At 50.0% G+C, this 25,928-nt stretch overlaps 1 protein-coding gene across 1 annotated transcript in view; it reads right to left on the reverse strand.

Annotated features, from left to right (window-relative positions):
* Positions 1-25,928, reverse strand: part of Shank2 (SH3 and multiple ankyrin repeat domains 2) — a 523,081-nt gene that overhangs the window by 424,135 nt on the left and 73,018 nt on the right. The window contains exons 4-5 of the mRNA XM_029557122.1: positions 3,414-3,617; positions 25-96 (exon numbers count right to left, since the gene is read on the reverse strand). Of these exons, the coding sequence (XP_029412982.1) occupies positions 25-96; positions 3,414-3,617 (276 nt within the window). The remainder of the gene's footprint in view (positions 1-24; positions 97-3,413; positions 3,618-25,928) is intronic.

Genomic DNA, 25,928 nt, shown 5'->3' on the forward strand with positions numbered 1-25,928 from the left:
GAGGAAGCGCTGTGCCCTGCGTACCTTTGTGTGGAGTCTGGCAAGCTGCTTTTCATCCAGGCTGGACTGCTTATACACGCGCTTCTTGTAGCGAAACTGCCATGGCAACAGGAAAAAAGATGTCAGGTGAGTTAATGCCAGATGTGGGTGTTTAGAGAAAGAGACCCTGTCTCTGGTGACCTCACCGAGGACAGGAAACTCAAATGTTAATGAAGACGCTGGTGTCTGTGCCACAGAGTCCTCGGCCCCCTAAGCACTGCAGCACTTAGTGCTGTCAGGACACAGGGTCCACTCTCAGCCCTGGAAGCCAGTCCCAGGTTGTAGCTTCTCCTCAGTTGGTACAGAGGGTGGGGTGGTCTGACACACCTCCACCAAAGTCATGACCTCATCCTGCGGGCTCAGCATCCTCGAGAATCTACCCACCCTCAGAATCTCTGGGGCATAACTGGAATTTAGCCAGGAAGCTTGTCTCACAACAGGCCCCTGGCGATACCTTCCCTGACTTCACAGCCAGGAATCTGAGCCTCAGAGAGGCTGGTGTGTCATTCAAGGCTGCAGTCCTTCTGGGATGGGGCCAGATCACCCATAGGTGCACAGACTTCTGGTCTCATTCTGTGTTACTGGTATCATGTAAATCACCAGCTCTAGGGCATGACCTGGGCTTAGACCTTGTTCCTGACTAGTCACCACCTCCATGTGACCAGAAATTGGCTTTCTGGGCATTGCCATATGTAACCAGGGAAGAGTCTGGAATGGGGTAGTGACAGGACTGTGAAATAGTGTCCCTGTGGCTTTAAAAATATGCTTGGTGAACTAAGTTGAACTTGGGGCACATGTGTCTGGAGAGCCTTGTGTCTCATGAGAAAGTTTATGCAAGAACGCTTGCTGGGGAGATGTCTCTGGGATGCCGGGGCTCCCCTCCTGTTTCTCATGAAACATGTTGACCTCCTAAGTAGACACAGCGTGGAGATAATGTGGCTGTGCTCATCTTATTTTGCTGAATTGTTATGGTCTTGCCGTGTTATTACTACTCAGTGGTTCTCACGAGGATGAGACCCCATGTTACTGTTCAGTTCTGTAGATGTGTGACCGTAACCAGGAGAATAAAAGCGGGCTGCAGTGCTACACGCACTGGCACGTGAAGAAGCCACACGGGTCCCCTGGTTACTGACTCAGCTCTGTGATCATCCATTAGGTCCCACAGGTGGCCGCCCCTGGGGAGCCACAGGGGCTCCAGACCAGACCATGAAGGAATTTTCCAACAGAGATCCGTTGCTTCATGCCTGTTTCTAAGAGCTTCTGTGATGGTCCTTCTTACTAACTTGATTTGTTTGGAATCAACTAAAAGGCCCCCTCTGGGTGGGTTCGTGGTCTCCTGGAAGGGTTAACTGAGAGATGAGACACTCCCCCGGAGTGGGAGGCACCTTCCAGCAGCAGCCCACCTAAGGAGGTCCGAGGGAAGACCGTCTCTTTGGGGTTGCCAGTCTTCGCATCTTATGGGTGAGGGCACTGGCATCCTTTGCTCACACTGGACCCCACTTTCTTCAGCTTTCCAGTGCAGATTGCAGGCCAGCAGCTCTCCAGGAACCTTCTGGGCCTTTTGATGGGGACGGCTGAGGCATCCAGTCTCATGGCAACTACTGGGCTCTCAGCCTCTCCAATGTGCAGAGGGCCATTGTTAGACTATGCAGACCCTGTTGTGTAAGCCAATCCAATAAACCCCTTTTGTAAATATAAATTCATTCTATCAACTCTGTTTCTCTAGAGAACCTTGATTAATTACATGGGCTTTCCCTCACATCCATGCTCCAACTTGCTGCACATGAACGGCTCCACGTGGGTTGCAGAAAACACTGTGTGTAAGCGTGGTGTGCAGCAAGTCACTAAAGGGAGTGTGAAGTCATATGTCAGACCACTCCATCCTGTGCACCAACCAAGGAGAGCCTGGTGAGGGACTGGCTTGAGCCCACCCTGCGTCCTGAGAGCTACATGCCCACAGTCACCCTCCTGACCACAGCAAGGACCTGATTCAGGGAACCTCCTGTGGGCTAACAGTATCTCCTGTGTGATAGTGAGATGACCCTTGACCCCAGGAGCATCAGGAAAGCCTGAGATGTGGGGTTATAATTTCAGGCTCACCCCTGACCTCCAGGGAAGACAGAAGGGATGGCTGGACATGAGACTGATGACTTAGTCGTGGTCACAGAAGGAATCTTCCAGGAAAATCCCTAACCAACCAAGTTTGGAGTGCTCCTAAGTGGGTCAACACATCCTCAATTCCAGGAGGTGGTGGATGAATTTGAATCACGAGTTTGGACCAGAGTTCAGTTCCCGGCACCCACATGGGGACTTACAACTGCCTGTAACTCCAGTTCCAGGGGATCTGATGGCCTTATTGCATTCACACATGCACATACAAACACACAATTCAGACACACATCCATACTCACATAAACAACAAAATATTTTTATTTTATGTGTATGAGTGTATTGCCTGTATGTATGTAATGCACCCGTGTCATGTAATGCCTGTGGAGTTCAGAAGGGGGTGTTAGATACCCTGGAACTGGAGTTATAGGTGGTTGTTAACCACCATGTAGATGTTGGGAATTGAACCAGGTCCTCTGCAAGAGCAGTCAGTGCTGCCCTTAACCGCTGACCCATTTCTCCAGCCCCCAATAAAATAAATCTTAAAAGAAAAAACCAAGCTTGGATCCCCAAACCCCTAAAAACGGATAGATGTGGCAGCCTGCCTGCGATCCCAGTGCTTGGAAAACTGAGACGGGGACCCTGGAGCAAGCTGGCTAGCTAGACCGTGGCATTCAGTTGAGAGACCTTGCCTCAGTGAGTAAGGTGGAAACCACCAATGTCAGCCTCAGACACCCACACGAATATGTGGATACATACATGTGAACACATACACAGGTCCACCACAATCCTGAATAAAAACTGGCAACTTACAGTAAAGTTGGGTACAGCCAGGCCCCAAATGAAATCTTTAAAAATATTTTATTATTTTTATTTTATGTGTACGAGTGTGTTGTCTGCATGTAAGTGTGGGTGCACTTGTGTCATGCAATGCTGTGGAGGTCAGAAGAGGGCTTCAGATTCCCCTGGAGCTGCAGTTAAGGACGGTTCGTAGCTGCCATGTGGGTGCTGGGAATCAAACCCTGGTCCTCTGCCAGAGCAGTCAGTGCTCTTAACCACTGAGCCATCTCTCCAGCCCCTTATTTTTTTTTACTTTTATTTTTTTAATTATTTATTTAATAACCACATAATTAGAAGAAGCATTTAATGAAATTTTTAATTGGGGGTGGGTGGGTAATTTTCCAATCCCAAACAACCTGGACGCCTGGTTAAGACGCCACCTTCGATACACACTCAGTGGCACAGCACCAGCCCTCACTAGTTACCTCCAAGGAAGGCACCCCCTGGCCCGTGGGCTGTGGGTACTCTCTCAGCAGCCGCTCCTCATCCAGGAACTTGCCATCGCGCCCGTTGCTGGCAGGCTGGAAGAGCCCGTAGTTGAGGACATCCTTCAGCCCCTGGTTCAGCGTGCACAGGATCCTCTGCTTGGCCACCCATACCGTGGCGTCGGGGTTAAAGCGAATGCACTTCTGCAGAGGGGAGCAGAAACGTGGATCAGGGATGCGGGAGGTCACCAGAGCTCCCCACGGGACACAGGGCCAAAAGGGACCCCGAGCTTACATCTCTACAGCTAGGTGTTCTCAGTTTGGGACAAACTGGCTACAAAGTAAATCAAAGCTTACGTTTGCCTCTTAGACAGAGACATCTAAGAAAAGAAAAACAAATCCACCAGAGCTGGGGGCTGCTCAGTGGGTAAAAGTGCCTGCCAAGCCAGAGTGAAGGTCGGAGCTTGATTCCTAGAACTCACATAAGAAGCTGTGTGTCTTGTTCTCTAAAACTTTGCCAGTTGTGGCCTTCTGTGTGCATCGCACTTTGTTGTGTGAGGAAACCTCACCAGTGAGCATCAAGGGATGCATTGGTATCCTTTCTAACCCCTTCTGATCACTACTGGGTGAGAGAGCAGATCTTCTTTAAGGAAGTGACTCTAGATAAGGTGACTAGACTCCAGTGGATGAACTTGCACCGAGGGAAATATGGGTACAAATGCTTGACTGGATAGGACTTAACATACATGTCAGAATGCATAAAATCCAGTGGTGGGGGAGGCACTGGCAGGGGCACAGGCAGGAAAGGGGGTCTAAGTTTGATTAAGATCTATTGTATGAAATGCACAAAAACTCAATAAAAATATTTTTTTTAAAAACCAGTGCACGGTGGTGCGCACTTGTAATCCTGGCAGAGGGGAGGCTGGGACAGGCAGATTCCTGTCGTAGCTTAATCGTCAAGTTCTAGGCCAGGGAGAGACTCTATCTCAAAGAGGAAAGGTGGACACACACACACACGTGTACACACACGGGTGCCCACCAGCACACTCAGGTGCACCGTGGTAGACAACACACATTGAGAATCCCAGCTAAGTGCTGCTGTCCCTAAGCTAGTGTCCTGTCGAACACCACGCACAACCTCCCACACTGTCTTAGGCCTGTTCAGTCTTTTGATCTCGAAACATGACCTTGTCTTCTACAGAGTTCATGTTTGAGAACTGTGCGACTGAGTTACAAAAATATCTCAGGGGAGAAAAAAAATCTCATAACGTTTCAAGTACATTTAGGATTTTGCTACCTGGGGTACATGTGGCCTGTGGGGCAAGGCTTTGTGTCTAAGACGTAATAGATACAGTGTACACATGGTGCAAAAGTCACACTGCATCCTCTGGAGAACAATAATGATAAAGATGATGATAAAGCCAGTGTGCAAGTGGTTCTCATCCCACCCATGTGGAACCCCAGCCGCAGGGAGCCTACTGTCTGACAGCATAACTTGAGGTGTACGTGGCTTGCTCTCCGTAACCCAGGTGTGGAGGATGCCTTGTCTGACAAGCTCACAGATGGGAGGTCTACTGCACGCGAGTCTTCATCCCACCCGTGTGCTGAGGTTTTTTTAAATATTTTATTTATTAATTTCAGTGTATGAGTGTATTGCCTGCGTGTATGTGAGTGCACCTGTGTCATGCAACACTGCAGAGGTCAGAAGAGGGCTTCAGATTCCCCCGGAACTAGAGATAAGGACAGTTTGCAGCCACCACGTGGGTGCTGGGAATCGAACCGGGGTCCTCTGCAAGAGCAGTCAGTGCTCTTAACCGCTGAGCCATCTCTCCAGTCCCGACTCTGAGTTTTTAAAACTGCGTGTACCAGAGGCTGGGGAGGTGGCTCAGTGGGTGAAGCACTTGCTGGACAAGTGTGAGAACCAGGGTTCAGATCCCCAGACCACACGGGTGATTGTTAGTCTGTCATCTTGGCACAAATTTAGAGTCACCTAGGGAAAGGGAACCTCAGTTGGGGAATTTCCTCCATCAGATTGACCTGTGTCCGTGTCTGGGGGGCATTTTCTTAACTGCTAATTGATGTAGGAGGGTCCAGCTCACTGTGGACCTGGGTTGTATAAGAAAGATAGCTGAGCAAGCCAGAGGGAGCAAGCCAGTCAGCAGCCTTCCTTCGTGGTCTCTGCTTCCTTCCTGCCTCCAGGTTCCTGCCCTGACTTCCTGCCCTGGCTTCCATCGATGCGGAACTGTGACCTGGAAGTGGAAATGAACCCTTTCCTCCCCAAGTTGCTTTTGGTCAGTGTTTTATCACAGCCACAGAAACCAAGCCTGGACACCACTTAAATGCTGGGTGGGCGAGGCAGTCCGCCTGCCATTCTGACCTCAGGAGTCAGAGACAGGGTTGCCTAGGGCAAACTGGCTAGCAAGACAGACATATCCACAAGCTCTGGGTTTGATTGAGCAACCTTCCTCATTGAATAAGGTGGACGAGTGATGGAGGGTGATTCTTGACATCCATTTCCAGCCTCAACACGTGCACATGATAAGGAGAGGGTCTATCCTCAGGACCAAACAGTGTTCTTCTAGAATGTCCTGAGCTTCCGCCACTCGAGGTTTCCTCCTATTTCACTTTCTAGGTAGAGATCTTGAAAAGCAACACAGTGATGTTTTCTCTGCCCTGAGACGTGTTATTCTGTAATATCTTGAAGCTCTGTGATGGTTTCCACTTACCGTGTCTAACCACCGATAAAAGACATGAAAGTAAGAAACTGGAAAGTTCACCAGATGGGTTAATGAAGCACCTGGTTCAATCAGTCCAAGACAAGTGTAGATCAAACATGGCAGATAGCTGAACTGTTGATGACATCGACTTGTTTTAAACTGCAATGACCGTTTGACCGATTCTGAACCCAATTAGCCTGGCCTAGCTGTAGATCAGAAGGCAGATGTCCTGACTCATGCCTGGTGGAGTGAACTCAGGAAGGAATTTTCCTGAGATAACATGGCCCATCATGAAGACAGGCATAGGGCCCAGGAGTCAGTCATAAGATGATGATGTAAAAATGCCTGTTTCAGGGCTGGAGAGATGGCTCAGCAGTTAAGAACACTTGCTGCTCTTGCAGAGGACCCAGGTTCAATTCCCAGCACCCACATGGAGGCTAACAACTATCCATAACTCCAGTTCCAGGGGATTCAACACCTTCTTCTGACCATGGGGATTGTAAGACACAGGTGCACTTATATCCACGCAAGCAATAAACTCATACACATAAAATAAAAATAATAAAATATTTTTTGATGCCTATTTAACCCTATCTGTGCTTCTGCTCAGGACCTAGAAAATCTTGAAGCCTTGGTTGCTGATTCTGGGATCTTGTGCACGGAAATGAATAAATGAGGTTATGACTCTCCCCTGGGTGAATTCTTGATCTCTTAGCTATTCGAAGTATTTTTTCCATAACACACACACACAGGTGTGTACATACACCCCACACATGTGCCCATACATATATAAACATGCACACCAGATATACATATATGTAAATGTAAGATTTAAAAAAGCCAAACCCTGCACCAGCCAGGAGGGTGAGGGGCGGAGGGCAGTGACAGGAAGCTATTTGAGAGGAAACATCAAACCAGTTCCAGGAAGAGCTCAATTCTGAACACGTGAAGCATCACCTGCAGCCACTGAGCCCATCACCTACATTTCAGAAACATCGAGAACTAGAGTAAGAGGAGGCTGGTCACGTTCCCCGAGCCTTCCGTGAGACTCCCTGGTGAGCCAAGGGGATGCCAAGGCCAGGCCAAGCCCTTGTCTAACCAAGACTTCTCATTTTCGCTAAGTTAAAATTATTTTCTGCTGTCCAGTCATCAGCAGGGTGCAGGAATGTGCTTTCCCACCGCAAAGGCACCCAGGGAGGCTGAGGGCGGCTGACACCGAGGCTGGGTTCTGTCCGCAGCAGGTGGAGTCTGTGTGAGCTGAGGGCTCAGGAGGCGCTTCTGCCTCTGTGAGCGAGCGAGCGGCTGAGCGAGGTAAGTGAGCTCTGGCTCGGCGACTACAACCCCCACCAGGGAGGCCGACACCTAGCACATGAATGCTCCCACTGGCCCCTCTTAGATGGCAGCGGCCGAGTTCTGTGTGACCCTCTGACCTTCCTGGGCTACAGCACAAGGCCCTGTGGGACCAGTTGCTCCTTCCAGGGAGGAGCCACATGGGCCCCCGCTCCATCAGGGGTGGGCGGGAATGCTCTGTGATCTTGACACGACAAAAGCAAGATATGAGATACAGCCTGTGGGGTGCTGGCAACGTGCCACCTCCGGTTCAGGAATCATTGCCAGCCTCGGGTTACAAAAGGGAAGCTCCACGCCAGGTTCCCTTACACACCCACATCGCACAGGGCCTTGCCTGCCCTACCTGCAGCTGACAGGAAACACCTGCCAACTGGCAAGTGCCAGGGGGCCCAGGGCTCTAGGTCACCTCTCAGAGGACTTGGATGCCATTGTGAGTGACACAAAGACCGAGCGCTGTCATTTGGTGGGCAGGGCAGTGACGGCAAGAACCAACCCTGCAAAACAAAACAGGCTTCTTCGACAAACACCAGGAGCACCCCATGGAGAAACTTCTAGAAGGAGCAGGATCTCAGAGGTCAGGGAGGCCTGGGCCTGCCACACGCTTGCTGGGAAGACCTACCAAGCTGAGGCCCTGCCTCTTCCTCAAGAGGCTGGGCCTCACTTCGCCCACCAGGCCGGAAAGATGATTCGGCTGTGAATAACCCAGCTGAACTATGTACGGCCTGAGTAGACAGTGAAGCCCCAACCCCCTTATGCTGGGGGTGTGACGTACTTGGTGAAGGGGTCTTTGCAGACATGGGCGGTTAGGGGACACTGTGCTGGATAAAGGTGGGCATACATGATGACCTTGACCTTGTAGAAATGAGAAACACGGACACCGCCACAGGTGTGTAGGGTGGAAGTCTCGGGAAGATTGTCAGGGTGAGGCTTCCGCAAGCCAAGAAACGTGACGGTCTCCCAAAAAGTTCCAGGACTGGAGAGAGGCCAGGACAGGGCCTTCTTCACAGCATCCTGAAGGACCAGACCTGCTGGCACCTTGATCCTGGACTTCTAGCCTCAGAGATTTGACACAGCACAGCCGGTGGTTTAACCATACAACCTGGGGTCCGTCACAGCAGCCTGCGGAAGCGACAAGCATGCAAATCTCCTACCGCTGACCTTTCATCTTTATTGCCAACTTGACTAGACTTGGAATCACCTTGGAGACACACCTCTTGCCATATCAATTAGAATGCTTCCAGAGAGGAGAGAGAAGGACTATGGACAACGACCAGCATGGGACCCATGCAGAGCTCAGCATATCAGGGGTAAGAGGAAGGTAATGATCATATAATGATGGTGATGACGATGATGATGGTGATGATGGTGATGTGGCGAGGGCGTTGAAGATGATGGCGGTGTTGATAATACTGATGGTGGGTGGTGATTATGGTGGTGGTGATCGTGGTGCTGATGATGGTAGTGGTGGTGATGATGGTGAATGATGGTAGTGGTGGTGCTGATGGTTATGATGGTGGTTGTGGTGATGGTGGTGGTGATAAAGATGACATTGATGGTGATATGATGTTGATGGTGATGAGAGTGATGATGGTGGTTGTGACGGTGGTGCTGATGATGGTAGTGGTGGTGGTGATGATGATGGTGAATGATGGTAGTGGTGATGGTAGTGGTGGTGATGGTGATTTTGATAAAGATGACATTGATGGGATATGATGTTAATAGTGATGATGATAGTGATGGTGGTGATTATGGTGGTTGTGATGGTGGTGCTGATGATGATGGTGATGATGATAGTGATTCTAGTGGTGGTGATGATGGTGGTGATGGTAGTGGTGGTGATGTTGATGGTGATTATGGTGATAATGCTGGCAGTAGTGGTAATGAAGATGATATTGATGGTGACAATGATGTTGATGGTGATAACAGTGATGATGGTGATTATGGTGGTTGTGGTGTGGTAGTGATGATGGTGGTGATGGCGCTGATGGTTATGATGGTGGTGATTATGGTGGTTGTGATGGTGGTGCTGATGATGATGGTGATGATGATAGTGATTCTAGTGGTGGTGATGATGGTGGTGATGGTAGTGGTGATGATGTTGATGGTGATTATGGTGATAATGCTGGCAGGGGCAATGAAGATGACATTGATGGTGACAATGATGTTGATGGTGATAACATAACAGTGATGATGGTGATTATGGTGGTTGTGGTGTGGTAGTGATGATGGTGGTGGTGGTGCTGCTGCTGCTGATGGTGATGATGATTGTAATTATAATGGTAGTGGTGATGGTAGTGGTGATGATGGTGAGGATGATTATGGTGATAATGGCAGTGGTGATGATGACATTGATAGAGATGGTGATGATGACAGTGATGAGGGTGATTATGGTGCTTGTGATGGTGGTAGTGAAGATGATGAAGGTGGTGGTGATAATGGTTGTAGTGATGATGCTGGTGGTGATGATGGTCATGGTGGGGGTGATGATGGTCATGGTGAAGATGGTTGTGGTGGTGGTCTTGGTGGTAGTCACGGTGATGATGATAGTGGTGATGATGGTCATGGTGATGGTGGTGGTGATGACCATGATAAAAGGAGACTCATGACAGAGTGGCTGTTAATATCCAGGATCCTAACATCAGAAACTGTGCTAACCCCGTCCACATTCATCACAGCCATAAGTGGGTATAATCATTATTATATTAATAACATGATTCACATCTTCTGGACAAGGATGCTGAACCTCAGAGACCTCAGCAAGTACCCCAACAAGACGCACATAGGAAGTGGAAGAAGTTCAGTCTTAACCCACTTCAAGTCTGCCCAGCTCCCCAGACCTTCCCACCGAGCTGATAGTTTATCCTCGTCCATATCCGCTCCCACCAACCTCACAGCAAAACTCTAATGATGCAGTCATCATTGCGGGAACTGAGGAGACTAATGCCTGGGTCACACCTGCTTCAAGAAACACCACCTGTGGCTCCGATTTCTATTCCCCAATGTTTGACATTTACATTTCATGAGGACACAGTGTAATCCCCATGAAAAGGGACAAAGTTTGTAATGTCTTTCCAAAGAGTAAGAGCCACTAGCATTGTGAAATAAAAATAAAGGAACTGAGGACACCTGACGCCATGCTGAGGCTGGTAGCCAAGCTGGGTGCCTCTGGCAGACAGAGGAACACAAAAGACAGCCCCCCAGTCTGGGCCCCCAGCTGGGCAGGGAGAGCTCTCAGAAGGACAAGAAGGTACAGGAATGCAAATGTTTATTTCTGGAAAGAGCTCCCAGCCCCAGCAGTGCTGGGCTGGTGACTTTTCCACATAGCCATGTAAAGTCATATGCCAACGATAGACCATGCACTCAGACCATGCCACCACTGGGGCCTGGGCAGCAGCCTCCTATAGGAAACCGGGATGCCAGGCCCTAGGGCAAGATGAGCCTAAAACTTTAAAGTCCAGGCTGCATTCTCTGCTAAAGGGAGGGGCACTGAAAACAGCAGCTCTGACAGCCCTGTCTTGCAGAACACTGCAGGGCTAGCAAGAGAAAAGTGGCTGGGTCAAAAGTTTAAGCTCCTTGCTCTGAGGGAAAGCATCTTGGTCAACAGTCTTTAGCCCACCTCCCTGTCCTGAACAAATAACTCAGTTATCATTAGTTAAGAATTTAGGCCAGGCTAACGGTTTACTCCTGGGCTTAAAGCTAAAAGTTTACCATGCTTTTAACCCTAAGAAAGAATCCCTACTGTCTGTGCCAATAAATTACCAGAGAGGCACTGGTAAAAGTTTAATAACTGCCAAACTCCACGTGACTGCCAGTTCCTTCTAATGCATAAACAGCTTGTCATAAAGGAAAACACAAGTCCCAGAGTCTGTCGCCACCACAGGAACAAGGCTCCCCCACTGAGCAAAGCAGACCTGGGTCCCTACAGTCTCCAGATAAACAGCTCAAAGAATTAGTTACTTTCTTCATCTTTGTGACAGAATACTGAAGGCAGCCTACCTAAGTGAATGGTGTGCCCCGTTGGCTCACAGTTTAAAGGGATACAGTCCATCACGGTGGGGAAGGCAGGGTGGTGGGAGCAGCTTGTGGTTGAGGAGATGGAGCTTCCTCGGAGTTGGGCAGATCCAGGAAGCAGAGACAGGACAGAAAATGGAAGGATCTAGGCTACAACCCTCAGTACCTGCCCCCCTAGTAACCTACTTCCTCCAGCCTTTAAGCCCCACTTCCCAAAGATTCCACACATGCCCCCCCCCACCCAGCAGTGCTACTATGTGGGGGACATTTCACATGCAAAATCGGCCATGTTTGGTCACCAGCACACATCCCACAGCAGTGCACTCTGCACCCACACCATCCCCTAGCCTCCATTCCTCACCCATATTCAGACCTCATCCTGGTATCAGCAGCCAGACCCACACAAGCTCTTAGCCCTGGCCTATCCTACCTCTACCCTGTGCCCACTGCCACTCTGGGTCTACCTAGGGCCTGGATAACTAGGGTTCCCAGATGCCTCTCTTCTACCAAAAAGACCACTGCCCTTCCTTACCCAGTCACCTACATCATCTGCCAAGATGCATCCCCAACCCCCACTCCCTACCTCAGAACCACCCTGTCGTTTGACATCCAGGCAACACTAGCTCCTCCCAACGCCAGACCGAGCTGCCTGGGGATGAAGGGGAGAGGCTCTGACTTTTCTTTGTATCACCCCGTGGAAGCTTTCAAATGCTGCTGGAATTGACCTGAATTACAAAAAAAAAAAAAAAACCTTTCTGGAAGGGAATTCTCCTGAGAGAAAAAAAAACCCAAGAGCAAAGGCAGCCCTGGATTTCACAGTGCTGGGGATGAAGGAGCCAACACTCATGACAACGGGCTTCACCCAAGGTCATGATTAATTGGTTATCTCATTTAATTATGGCAATGCTGGGGGGGGGGGGTTTACACTACCAAAGGCCGCAGAGCCAGTGAGCCCCACAGCTGGGGTTGGCAGTGTTGCTAAACAGCATGAAACATGGATCCTTCTATCAGCAAAGTTCACTGTCAAACTCCAGTCGAAGATGAAGGGGCAAAGGCCACTCACTTTATTTGGTGAACATGCATTCATAAGCATTTTGCAAGACGTGAGTCAAAAGCTCAAAAGACCCACGCAGCAGGACACGAGCAGCACAGACAGGTGCAGGAGATGCCCAGGCTGGGGCTTCCACTCGAATACAGAACAGGGTCCACCAGAACGAAGCTCCCACATTGTGCTTGTCGGCCATAACTTCCTGACCTGATTGGCAAGGACAAGATTCAGAGGGCCCTGGTCTTTGATGAATCCAACCCAAAAGGCCCCAGCCTGAGTCCTACGAATGTCTTGGTCTCTCGCTGTGCTGTGTGTTTGCACTACTGTAACACAGCAGACCAGCACCCCATCCTGGAGGCTGAGGGTTCCAGGTGAGGGTGTCATAGGGCCAGCCTTCCTGAGGCCTCTCTCCTTGGCTTACAGATGGTGTCCTCTCCCTGGGTTCTCACGTGGTTGTCCTGTGGGTCTGTCTTGATCTCCTCTTATTATTGGGACCCCAATCATGTGGATCAGAGTCGCCTCCCTGACCTCATTTTACCATAATCTCTGACAAGACCTCCTGTGCTGGTTCAGTATCTGTTGCTGTGATAAACACATGACCAAACCAACTTGGGGAAGAAAGGGTTTATTTGGCATACAGGTCACTGTCCCTCATGGAGGAAAGCCAGGGCAGGAGCCTGAAGGCAGGCAATGAAGCAGAGACCATGGAGGAGTGCTGCTTACTGGCTTGCTCCCCCAGTTTGCTCAGTTACCTTTCTTATACAGCTCAGGCCCACCTGCCCAGCGATGGCACCACCCACAATGGCTTGGGCCCTCCTACATCAATCAGCAACCCACAGGCATGCCCATGGGCCATTCTAATATGAGAAATTCTTCAGCTGAGGCTCCTCTTTCCCTGTGTGTCAAGCTGACATCTGAGATTAGCCGCCACATCCATATTCAGTCACACTCTGGGGTCAAGGACTTCATGAGTGAAGGGAGGTCACACTCAATCCAGGTCACACACCTGTTTGACAGTATGACAAGAACAAATCTCTGCAACCCACAGAGGACATGCCCATGGTGAAGGCTCCGGGAACATGCCTGTGTGGACAACCAGCTCATGTGAACAACGGTAGGTCACAAAACACAGCTCTGGGATCCTGTTCACACCACTGTGCAAGAGCTGCTGCCAGCTCCCTGCACAAGGCCGTTCTGAGCTGTGCGCTGCAGTACTGGGCTCGAAGCTGGTTCGAGTGGTCATCAGGCCTGTCTGGGGCCTGAGCAATGAGTCGAGACCAATGGCTGCTCTGTGAGACTTCAGAGAAGGTGAGGAAGCGTCTAGACAGCACTGGGAAGGACAGTAAATACTGTGCTGCATTAAGATCTCGCTGCGGTGGGTAACCTGGAAAAGCGAGAAGCCAAGGCCGGAATTACACACATACTGAGGTCCCCACCTCTGCCTCTGTTAACCCGGTTCCTTCAGTGAGACTTAAACCCACCCAGTTCATCCGAGGAGTCCAGCAGAAGCCAAAAGAGTAGAGAACAGTGTTCTGGGAAGGGGTCCCGAGGGAGCTCAGGCCATCACCAGAGCCGGTGCAGACCAAGGCCGGTCATGTGCACTCATGTAGGCAGCAAGTGGCCGGCTGAGCTACTCCTGACAGAGAATTGCTTTTCCTACTGCAAACCGACATGGCAGGACCATCTACATCATCACTGACTTCTTCATGATGCAGTGTGTGTTCACGTATGTACATGCACATGCGTGCACGTGCATGTAGCATCCACAGGACGATCTTGGGCGTCTCTCCTCAGGCACCATCTACCTCATTTTTAGCACAGCGTCTCTCACTGGCCTGCGTTGATTCGGTTGGTGGACAGCAAGCCCCAGGGCTAGAATGGCAAGTGTGCATCACCAAGCCAGGCTTTTCTACCCGGGCTCTGGGGTGGGCTTCAGGTCCTTGAGCACTTTACAGACTGAGCTGTCTCAGCTCAGTCCTCACGGTGCCTTTTTTTTGAGACTAGGTCTCCCTATAGCCACAACTGGAACTTACTATGTGGACCAACTGAGATCTGCCTGCCTCTGCCTCCTGAGTGCTGGGACTAAAAGCGTGCACCATCACACTCAGCTCTAAAGCCCGTTTTTAGCTTCAGGCATTACCCAGCCATGTTTGGGCATCAACTGCCACAAGTCCCAGTATAATGGGGCTCTGTTAATGCAGAAAGAGGCAGGCCGATCTCTGTGAGATGGAGGCCAGCCTGGTCTACATAGTGAGTTCCAGGCCAGCTGGGGCTACAGGGAGACCCTGTCACAAAAAGCCAAAAAACAACCAAGGGTTTTAAAGAGAAGCTGTGTCCTTATCCAAGGAAGGTGGCCTAACCCAACGGCGCTAAGGTCCAAGAGCCAGGCTCATGCTCCTGTGCATTTGAGCGTTGATGAAGAGGAACGTGTCTGTGGATTCCCCTTTCCAATTAGAAGAGCCTTTCAAACTGCAGAAGCTTAACAGGGCCATTTGATGCTGGGAGGAGGCGGCAAGCAGACTCCTGACTACTGCCAAGAACAGAATGAACAGGGAGCCGCATCTCCGTACTCCTTGGAAATGAGTTAATTTCTTCTTCAGACAGCCACATTCTCCGGCAGGGCTGTGTTAAGTAGAGGGTCAGACTCAGGCCTCAGCAGTGAGTTTTAAAGCAATAAACTGAAGAGGCTGGGGGCAGGCGAAGGCCAGGTGTGTTCACAAAGCACTCACTGTGTGCCCCTGGCCAGCTGAGCAAGAGAAACAAACACATTCGTCGCCCACTCTGATGTCCTGAAGGAAACCATCAGGACCTCTGAGCCTGAGGTGGGACACTCCAAAACCTTCATGTTCTCCCAGGGCCACGGAGCTGCAGGGAGCTGTAACTTAGGGGACGCACCCCCAGTTCCTGAAAAGACCTGGGTAATGGCTGCCAGGCTCACAGTGGAGACATGGATAAGGGAGACTGAGGGAGACTAACCTAGTCACAGCACTGATCTGGAGGGGAGAGGCAGGCCGACTTCCACCCGAGTCACGGGCTTCACGGAAGGGGTGTCACCCAGCACAGGGGAGGGGCGGTGGGGAGGCGCAAATGGGGAACCACAGTAGAGCCAGAGATAGGCTGGGAGGATCCTGAAAATCCAGGCATTAAAGTGGCATTGGAGGCCCATTAAAAGAAAGCTATTTCCTTCTGGTCAAGAGAATTAAATTTACCTCTATGTTGGCAACAATACCAGTGTCTCCGCCCTTGAGAGTTCATCTAGCTGGGCTGGCCAGTCACCTGCCTGGACAAAGGTCCACCCCACAGGAAGGCTGGTTCACCTTAAGCCATGCTAAAGACATGGGAGCAAGAATTATTCCGCTAACGAGATAACATACTTTCCTTCCCAGAATCCCTACTGTCTGTGCCGTCCCTAGGAGCAACCAAGGTTCTGCTGGGCCTCTTCTCTCTGGTCCTGACTCTGAAAGGCTTAACTTGACCTTTTTCCATGTGTGCTTTCTGTGGAATTTTGGGATTTTCATTCTTTCTCTGATCTTTGCCACCACGTGGCTGTTTACAAAAAGTGTGACCTTTCCTCTTCCGCCCTTCATGCCCCTCCTCCAGGCAGCTGCCAGGATGGACAACTTACCTGCCCTGGGTTTTCTTTTAAACTCTAATAAAATTTTCCTAAGAGGGGACTCCAATTTCCCCCAGTAATGTGTTGGCTCTGGTGGGAAATCCCCAAAGTTCTGTAAACATAAGTACACAGCAAAGATGCTGGAAAACAGTCTGTCAGAGTTAACATGGAAAAGTAAACGTGGACAATTCAGCCACCTTCTCGGTGACTCATCACCCTGAACACCAGCAGAAAAGCAGCTGTATGCCCTTTGCCAGCTTGGCCTCTGAGCCTCAGTTCCACTACTTTGTGAGATTCACGGGGCTTGTGTACAGAATCCAAGATAATTCCAGACCAAAGCTACCTTTCCCAGAAGTTATTTGTTCAAAGACAATTAAGTAGATATTAACTGTGAGTTTAAGCAGAAAAACACACCATACCTGGTGTTTACATCAGGGATCCGAGACCCCTGCAAACTGGAACTTCCGCCTGTCTTCTAGTGGCATGGCGGTGGGGGGAGGTTGCAGACCAGGATCCACAACACACAAAAGGGACACAGGCTCAATCATTCTTTTTTTCTGGTTGTTTGGAAACGTTAGAAATGAAAATGGAGTCCCTCTCTACCTTTTTTGCAAGCGAGTCACGAGAGGCATAATACGAACAGGCGGAGGATCATGGATGTTTGGATGCTTGCTTGAATGGATTAATGAGGGGTGTGTGGATGAGTGGGTATGTGATGGATGCATGTTTGCATGGATGGGTAAGCCTCGGGTGAGTGGCTAGGTAGATGAATGGATGGGTGGTGGATAGGTAGATAGGTGGATGGATGGGTGGATGGATGGATGAATGAATTGATGGATGGGTGAGTGAATGGATAGGTGGGTGGATGGATAGGTCTGTAGGTGAGTAAATGGATGGATGGATGGATGGATGGATGGATGGATGGTGAGTAGGTCAGTGTATACATGGGTGGGTGTATGAATGGATTGGTGGATGGGTGAGTAGATGGGTGGATGGTAGATGGGCAGATGGATGGGTAAGTGGATACGTGGCTGGATGGATAAATGGGGGTGGATAGATGAGTGGATGGATGGATGGATGGACAGATGGGTGGGTAGGATGATGTATTGATGGGTGGATGGGTAGATGGATAGACGGATGAGGGGTGGATGGATGGATGATTAGACATGTGGATGGATGGATAAATGGGGGTGAATAGATGAGTGGATGGATGGATGGACAGATGGGTGAGTAGGTTGATGTATTGATGGGTGGATGAAAGGGTAGGTCGAGGAGTGGATGGATGAGCAGTAAATAGGAGCGAAAGGATGGATAGACAGATGGTTGGGTGTATATATGTATGTATATGTATGTATGGACGGACGGACGGATGGATGGATGGATGGATGAGGGGGTAGATGGGTGGGTGGGTAAGTGGTGGGCAGGTGGGTGAATGTTTGAATAGATGGATGAATGGTGGGTGAAGGAAAATGAATATCAATATATCAACGGAAATATCAATATTCTGAAAATATGAGGCTATACGAAAAAGCCATCTTATGAATGGGAGGCCGAGTACACTAATGTTTCTAATACTGCAACACTATACACAGTGATAGCACGCGCACACACACACACACACACACACACACACACACAGAGAACACAAAGCTGGGCGCAGTGGCAACTCCAGTGATCCCAACGCCTGCGAGACCACAATGGAGGATCATGATGAGTTCAAGACTGGCCTGGGCTATGTATCGATCAAAACTGCCTCAAAAAAAAAAAAAAAAAAAGAAGAGGATTTGACATTGAATTCCTGACAATGTTTGCTTTGCCTCTGAGGGGAGAGGACTGGAAAGTCAGTAGGCTGACTTTAACAGTAACACTTAATCCTATCATTAAAAATAAAAAAATGTCTATGGCTGTCAGTCTGTGTAACAGATACACTGGGATCCTGACATTACTCTTGATAATTTGCCAGATGAGAAGCAAATGCTTCCTTGGCCTCCTGGGGTCGGGTGCAGTCCATCATGGGGGGAAGGCATGGCGGCAGGAGCATGAGGCAGCTGGTCACGAAGCACCCAGTCAGGAAGCAGAGAGGGATGCGTGCTGGTGCTCAGCTCACTTCCTCCTCCTTATTCAGTCTGGGACCCCAGCCCATGGGATGGTTCCCCCACATTCAGGGCGTGTCTTCCCTCCTCAGTTAAAGCTCTCTGGAAACACCCTCACAGTCACGCCCAAAGGTGTCTCTCCTAGGCAATTCCAAATCTAGTCAGGTTGACGACAAAGTTGAGGCATTCCATGAATTCTGTTGGATGGCTTTTCTTTTAAAACAGAAAATTTGCTAATCAGGGCTTCACACATACAAGTAATTTCTAATCAATTCTCTAGTCCCAGTGAATTTCCTTTAGGTGAGCACTGAGAAGGTGGAACACAGTCCGTTCTGGCTCCGCAGGTAAAGGCGCTTGTGGCCAAGCCTGGCAACCTGAGTTCTGTCCCTGGAACCCACACAGTAGAAGGAGAGAACTGAGTCCTACAAGTTCTCTCTCTCTCTCTCTCTCTCTCTCTCTCTCTCTCTCTCACACACACACACACACACACACACACACACACACACACACATATATACTTCTTAAATTAACATAATCCATACGGAGAGAGATGGCTCCACGACAGTCACACAACTCCATCTTTGGCTCATGTAGTCTGTGCCCAGCTAGCCACCATTTGGTTGTTTTTACTTTAAATTCCTGAATAAACTTTCTGTATAATCTTTTTTGTATCTGTGGGAATTATTCTCAATTCTCGAACCCTAATAACAGACACACACACCACACATACACATACCACACATAAAGATACACACACAGACACACATCCACAGACACCACATATACACAGACACACACACACACACACACACACACACACATACACACACACACACAAATATACTTCTTAATTTAAAAGAATTCATTCTGGGAGAGATGTAGAAACCAAAGTGTGGCATTGACACAAGTTCCGCATCCCTGTAAGGGTTGGTCTTGGGGTGTAGATGAGGTGATGGGCTTGTCTCCAGTAGGAGAGATGGGACTAGAGAACGTGGTTTCACCTCTCAGTCCACACACCCTCCACTTACCCTGAATGCACAGAAGAGGAAAAGCCACAGAGAGAGAGAGACACCAGTCCCAGAGGCCACAAACTGTGGCCTGATCTGTATGGAAATGTCCAGAACAGATAAAACAGAGACAGACGGTCCACAAGTGTTTGTCATGCTGGAAGTAGGCACTAAGGTCTCCTGAAGACAGGAGGGAGGGCTCTTCTTGCGGGGAGGGGTGCCTTAAATCTAAATGGTACCGAGAGTTGCACAGCTCAGCAAATTTATTAGAAATTGTTGAACCGGATTCTTAAACGAACCCTGGAGTTTGTAAACTATAACTCAATAAAGCGGTTTTGATTATTTGTGGGTCTTTTTTGGTTAAAAGTAACCCTGACTGGGGGAGATGTTCAGGCTGGCCCAGGTGTCCACGTGGGTACAGGAAGAAGGAAAGGCAGGGCTGTGCCCAGCCTCAGCCAGGGACCTCTACACCATCTAAAGAATGAACATGCTCAGGAGACGTGAGTTCTGACCTGATGAGGCCCTAGACTGGGGTGTGGTGATGGTGGGTCCTGGTTAGGTGCAGCCAGTGAGCTGGGGCTGCCTGTGAGACAGATGGTGAAGGGAGGGCTGTGAAGGGAGTCCGCTGTCTCTGGACTGTGTAGGGAACATAGCTCCGTGGACAGCAGAGAGCTGGGATTCCAGAAGAAGGAATCCTGGAGGCAGGAGCCTCAGGCAGGAATCAGAGCCTGTGAGCTGAGGGCGTTGGCTGGAAAGCCAGGCATCCTGTACTGAGCCCCCCTGTTGGGGTTCCTTCTACTAGTGACTTAGCTAAGATGCTTAGTAATTAGTAGCAAGCTTAGTGACTAGCACTGAGATGCTGTAAGGGACGACGTAGATGGTAAGCCTGATGGAGCCGGAATGAAGGGCTCACCATCCACCACAATCCTCCCCAGCCACATAAGCTGTCCATCTCCAAGTGCTCACCTCCCACGGGCCCAACAGACCTGGGACGGACACCTGCACAGCACAGCTGGGGAAGGCAAGAAGCTGGCCCAGGGAACTTTCTGCACCCTCTTACCATAGGTAGTCTCCAGGTGATCTCTGCACTAAAGGAGGCCAGCAGCTGGGCCTTGATTCTCAGTCACGGACAGGGACATGGGCTTAAACGATTTCATAGCAGGTAGAGCCCTCCTGCCATTGAAAAGCACTAGAAATTTCAAATATGAAAAGCCTGCATTACAATCACATGCCTGCCACCAAAGCCCAAGGAGAGATTACGCACCGCTCAGAAGGGGAGGTGGCTGTGCTGCGCTTGGAACTCTAGCTCAACCTCAGCGACAAGCAGAAAGGTCAAGGTGGTTTGGGAGTCTAGCATATTGGACAGACTGTTGGGAAGCCGGTGATCGATTAGGGAGGCTATCCGGATCTGATGGCCAGGGGGACAGGGAGATGGACAGGCGGAGAGAGCCCCCAGGAGTGACAGATCTGAAGCAGCAGCTTTGGGGAAGGAATTTGATGAGTTAGGGACAAAGATCGTCAGAGAGAGAGAGGAAGGGTGGACTGCCATAAATTGTCTTTAAGGGGGTCAGCGTGGCAGCTGAAAGGCTTTTTGCTAAATGAAATTCACATGGGACGATGTATCTATGTCATAAACGGAGGCACTGATTAGAGCAAAAAAGGCCAGCCTCGTTCTCCTGCAGCAGCTGCCGGGAGACGGGCCAGGAGGGGGGTGGAGTGTAGAGCTGGCGGCTTGGATGAAAGCTTCAGCAGAACTTTGGACCCCACCCCCACCCCAAAGTACACCGGACACCATCACGTCTTCGTCCATCTCCACGAGATGAATATGGACTCGAATCAAATTTGAGTGGCTGCTGTGTGGCTGGGCCTGTGTCCACTCCCTCATTTTGCCATCCCCCCAGAACATAAATAACAGAGGAACTCACTTTAATTGCTATTGATTTGGGCACAGACCACAGTTGTAAAAGGCCAAGTTGAACAGCCAGCACCAGGAGTCCACTGCACTCTGCATCTCTGCATTTGAAATGACACAGAGAGATACCTCAATGTGCCCACAGCATCCTGGGTGCCCTCTAAACCCACCACCCAGACCTCCTCAGCTGGGGCTCCCTATGCCTCATTGGTACAGCCTGAGGCTCACATCCAAATTAAAGCTTCCTTCTCACTGGAGGTGTGAGCTTAGCACAGCAGGCAGCTGGAGGATGCAAGGCTGGGACTCTTGGGGCAGTGAAGGGCAGCCCAGCAGCCTCCCCAGGCACCATCACCCAGTGGGTAGGCACTGGGGGTCCCTGTGGAAAGCCAGTTGGCAGCTCTACTCGGCTCCTCCAGGCAAAATTCCAGGAACTGTCTCATGTCCCTGCTAGACAGAGGACGCAGCCCTCAAGGGACAATATGAGGGAACAATGTCCGCTCTGTTGCTGACAACTCACACCCGTGGGACTGCCCGTCTCTGCCTCCAGGGGCTTTGTTTGTCTTGAACAAAATGAAGTGAAGTGGGCTTTAGAAAGTTCCAGAACTGATGAAGCTCCTGAGGGTGGATCAAACCCCTCAGAGGCCCTGCGGTTTTCAAAGTATTACTGTACTTCGAGACTTGAGCGTAGCCATTTCCAACGTGACCAGCGCCTCTGGTGGGTGCCAGCAGATGCAATGCTTTATGGGGGAAATGGACCCAGGCCAGTGCCTGCGCCACTGTGAAGGTTGACAGCCAAGACGGCAGGGGTCAGAGCAGGCAGGGAGCGCAGAGCATGTGGCCAGATGGCAGTGCGGCAGCCAGAGCTCACGACCCCACTCCTGCGCTCAGAGAGTCCTGTGAACCCTCCCCAGGCCCATGACCCCCTGTCCTGGCCACAGAGGAGCACTACATCACAACAGTGGAGATAACTCAATGACCTTTGTCTCCTTCGATTTGTGAAGAGGACCTCATCAGGTGGAGGGAACAGAGATTGTGTGGTAAACAGAAATGTGGGTGGACTGCTCCTTTTCCAACACACTGGGCGTGGAAAGCGGTCTCTTCAAGATGTTTTCAAGAATATTTACACACGTCTCAGGGATAGAATCCAAGTCTGAATGGCAAATTTATTTTTAATTGTGTGTGTGTGTGTGTGTGTGTGTGTGTGTGTGTGTGTGCGTGTATGAGCACATGTGCCCACATGCATGTAGAGACCAGTCCAGAGGTCAACAACTTTCAGTGTCATCCGGAGGCAACTGTCCACCTTGCTTTTTGAGACAGGGTCTATCACTGGCCTGGAACTTGTTGATTAGGCTAGGCTGGCTGACCAGCGACCCCAGGGATCTGCCTGACTCCACCTACCCATTGCTGGGATTATACGCACACACCACTGCGCTCAGGCTCAGCCTTCTCCATGGGCTCTGCGGATGTAACTCAGGACCTCCCCAGCCCAGCATGCCTTGATTCATCTATACCTTGCACACAGCCTGGAGGTGACATCACATAGCAGTCTCATAATTCCATGCATGGAACAAAGTTGCACGCTGGGAAATTTTCTACTTGTGGTAATATGCTGACACTCAAGCTGTTCAGTGGTTCCCAGCATTTCTTTTCTGTTTTCGGAGTCTGGGGGGTTGGAGATGATCAATCAGTCTGCCCTGGGCTGAATGCCCAACCCACACTGGTTCATTTCATAGAGTAGAGGGCAGGACAGGACGGTGGTCCACCCACCCACAACCACTTCCCACACAGACTGCTTGCCAGCCACTCTCCCACAATGAACACCTGCTACATGTGTAAATCTGGCCTTGGTACCAGGCTGTCAGCAGGCACATCATGGACCTTCTGTCCAACAGGTTTTCAAACCCCAGTCTACCTGCCCTGCCTCCTGTGGGCCCTGGACTCTGGTCTTCCATGCTCCTGTCTCCAACTGGGATATTTGTTCTTGCAGTGTTTGAAACAGCCTAGACGGACACCCATCATCAAGTGCCTAGATAAAGAAAATGTGTATGGGCTGTAGAGATGGCTCAGCAGGTCAGAGCACAGGCTGCTCTTGCAGGGTTCAGTTCCTAGCACCCACATCAGGCAGCTCACAACTGCCTGGAACTCCTGCTACCTCTGGCTTCCATGGACATTGCATTCACATGCACATACTGACCCCACACACATATACATAATTAAAAAGTAAAACTAAATCATTTTAAAAGGAGAAAACGTGGTACATACACACAATGGAATTTTGTATAGCCATAAAGATGAAAGAAATCATGACATTTACAGGAGAATGGATGGAACTGGAGATCATTTTGTTAAGCAAGATAAGCCAGACTCAGAAAGAAAACATTCCATGCATTCTATAATACGCAGAATCTAGATTTCAATTTAAGTGTGTGTGTGTGTGTGTGTGTGTGTGTGTGTGTGTGTGTGTGTGTGTGTTTCATACATGTGTGAGGAGTGTAAGAGGGAACATGTGAGGACTGTAAAAGGGAAGAAGAGGTCTGGGGGCAGGACATATATGTCATGAAAGCAGACGTGGGGAGTTTGGGGTGAGGAAGGGAACTTAGAGGGAAGGAAGGCGGACAGGTGAGGACGGTGGGGGGATGAATAATAATAAAGTTTAATGGCATGTGTATATGAAAATATCACAAAACCCCATTTGTTTGTATGTTAATGAAAACCCTAATTTTAAAAGTTAAGAATCTGGGAATGGAAAGATGGCTCTGCAGTTAAGACACTGGCTGCTCTTGCAGAGGACCTGGGTTCAGTGCCCAGCACCCACAAGGCAGCGCACAACTGCCTAGAACTGGGAGGTTCCAATTCCAGAGGATCCAGTTCTCTCTTCTGGCCTCTGTGGGCATTGCACGCATGTAGTACACACACATACATGCAGGCAAATACTCATACACATAAAATAAAAATAAATAAATCTTAAAAAATACTTAAGAACCTCTCATGCCTCCCTGGCAACTGGAAGGGACTGGGCTGTAATGATCTCTGTCACCAGTTACAATGCACACAGTGTTCTATTTGAACACCTAAGACATTGGTCCCTCAACAAAGATGCTCAGACCTGCTCCCCAGCTCAAGGTTGTTCCAAGGACTGTGTAGACCAACAAGTGTCAAGACCTAAGTACAGCATCTGGCATGGGTGAACGGTCAAGAATTTGCACAACACCTTTTAGTATAACTATAGCACACTGGGATTTCTCTCCATGGGGCACACCCACAGAGGTGAGCCATAACAGAATCAGCTCAAGGCAGGACTCCATCCACCAGGTGTCGTGGACTAGCCCATCCCACGTACAGCCACTGGGAGGGAAGGGGTCTGCTGTGGTCTGCACCTGCCCCTGCAGCCCACACTCCCCCACCTCCTCTGCCCTCCCTGCTTTGATCTTTGGGTTCTAGGTGTGCTACCAAGGAAAAGTTTTTTCGGTCCACCCTGCACACCCCTGTCCATGTCAACAAGGAAGGCTGGGAAATAAAGGGGTCAAAGTTGTCCCAAACACACTGCGGATGGAGTCTCCCTTGTTCCGAGGCTGACCTTGAGAAATACAACATTCAGGGACCAAGACGGTCAGACCAAGGGACCAAACACACAGAAGCCGGCCCAGGAAGTGTCCGAGGACGTGAGCACTACCTAAGGCCAGAAACAACCTGGTCTGATGCTCCCACCCCATAGAGAGACGGAGGGCCTCAGTAAGGGAAGCCCCTTTCCCTCCCACGGGGACTCCTTTCCCTGCCTGGGTGGGGAGGAAAGGTTGTGCCGCTAGCTGGTGGGCAGACTCTCCTTGCGGGCTCCTCACTGAGTGCCGGGATAACCTTGAGTGAGTTAAACATTTAGTCCCTGGTCGGAAGCGGGGTGGGAGATTCCCAGGGCAGAACATCTAAGAGAATCATAGGAGAAAAAAGCCCTAGAAAGACCTGTGCTCCCCACCCCCACACCTTTTGTGCATAAACTAGCACATCTGGCTTTGAGCAGGGAGGGAGGGTTCCCTCACCCGCAGAAGGATGGAGCTGCTGTCACTCGACTGAGTGGGGAGTGCCTTGGGTAATACTGAATGCTGAGACTGACAGGGTGAGGGACATGAAGCTGCACGCATCTGCTCGCCGTGGAAACCCGCCCCATACAGGAAAAGTGTCTTCAGCAGACTTTATGCTCAGAGGAAAACAACCAGACATCAGACCACGAGCCAAACCAGAGAATACTTGTCAGAAACTAGAGGGGGCTGGAGAGATGGCTCAGTGGTTAAGAGCACTGGCTGCTCTTACAGAGGACCTAGGTTTAATTCCCTTGGTTTGATTCCCAGCACCCACATGGTGGCTAACAACCATCTGTAACTCCAGCTCCAGGGGAATCCAATGCCTTCTTCCAGCCTCCACAGGCATTCCATGACAGAGTGCACTGACTACATGCAGGCAATACACTCATACACATAAAATGAAAATAATAAATAAAATATTAAGAAACAAAAACTAGAGAGAGATAAGCTGGAGAAAGAGGGGCTCAGTGGCTAAGAGCACTGGCTACAGAGGACCTGGGCTCAGTTCCCAGCCACCACATGGCGGCTGACAACCATCTGTAAGTCCAATTCCAAGGGATCCGATGCCCTCTTTTGGTCTCCACATGTACCGCAGGACATGGGTACACTTACACACATGGAGGGAAAACATAGACATAATTAATTAATAATAATAATTATGATAAAGAGAGGGAGGAGGAAGGGGGAG

Source organism: Nannospalax galili, unplaced genomic scaffold (genome assembly GCF_000622305.1).
Source record: "Nannospalax galili isolate Female #2095 unplaced genomic scaffold, S.galili_v1.0 scaffold1307, whole genome shotgun sequence".
NCBI lineage: Eukaryota > Metazoa > Chordata > Mammalia > Rodentia > Spalacidae > Nannospalax > Nannospalax galili.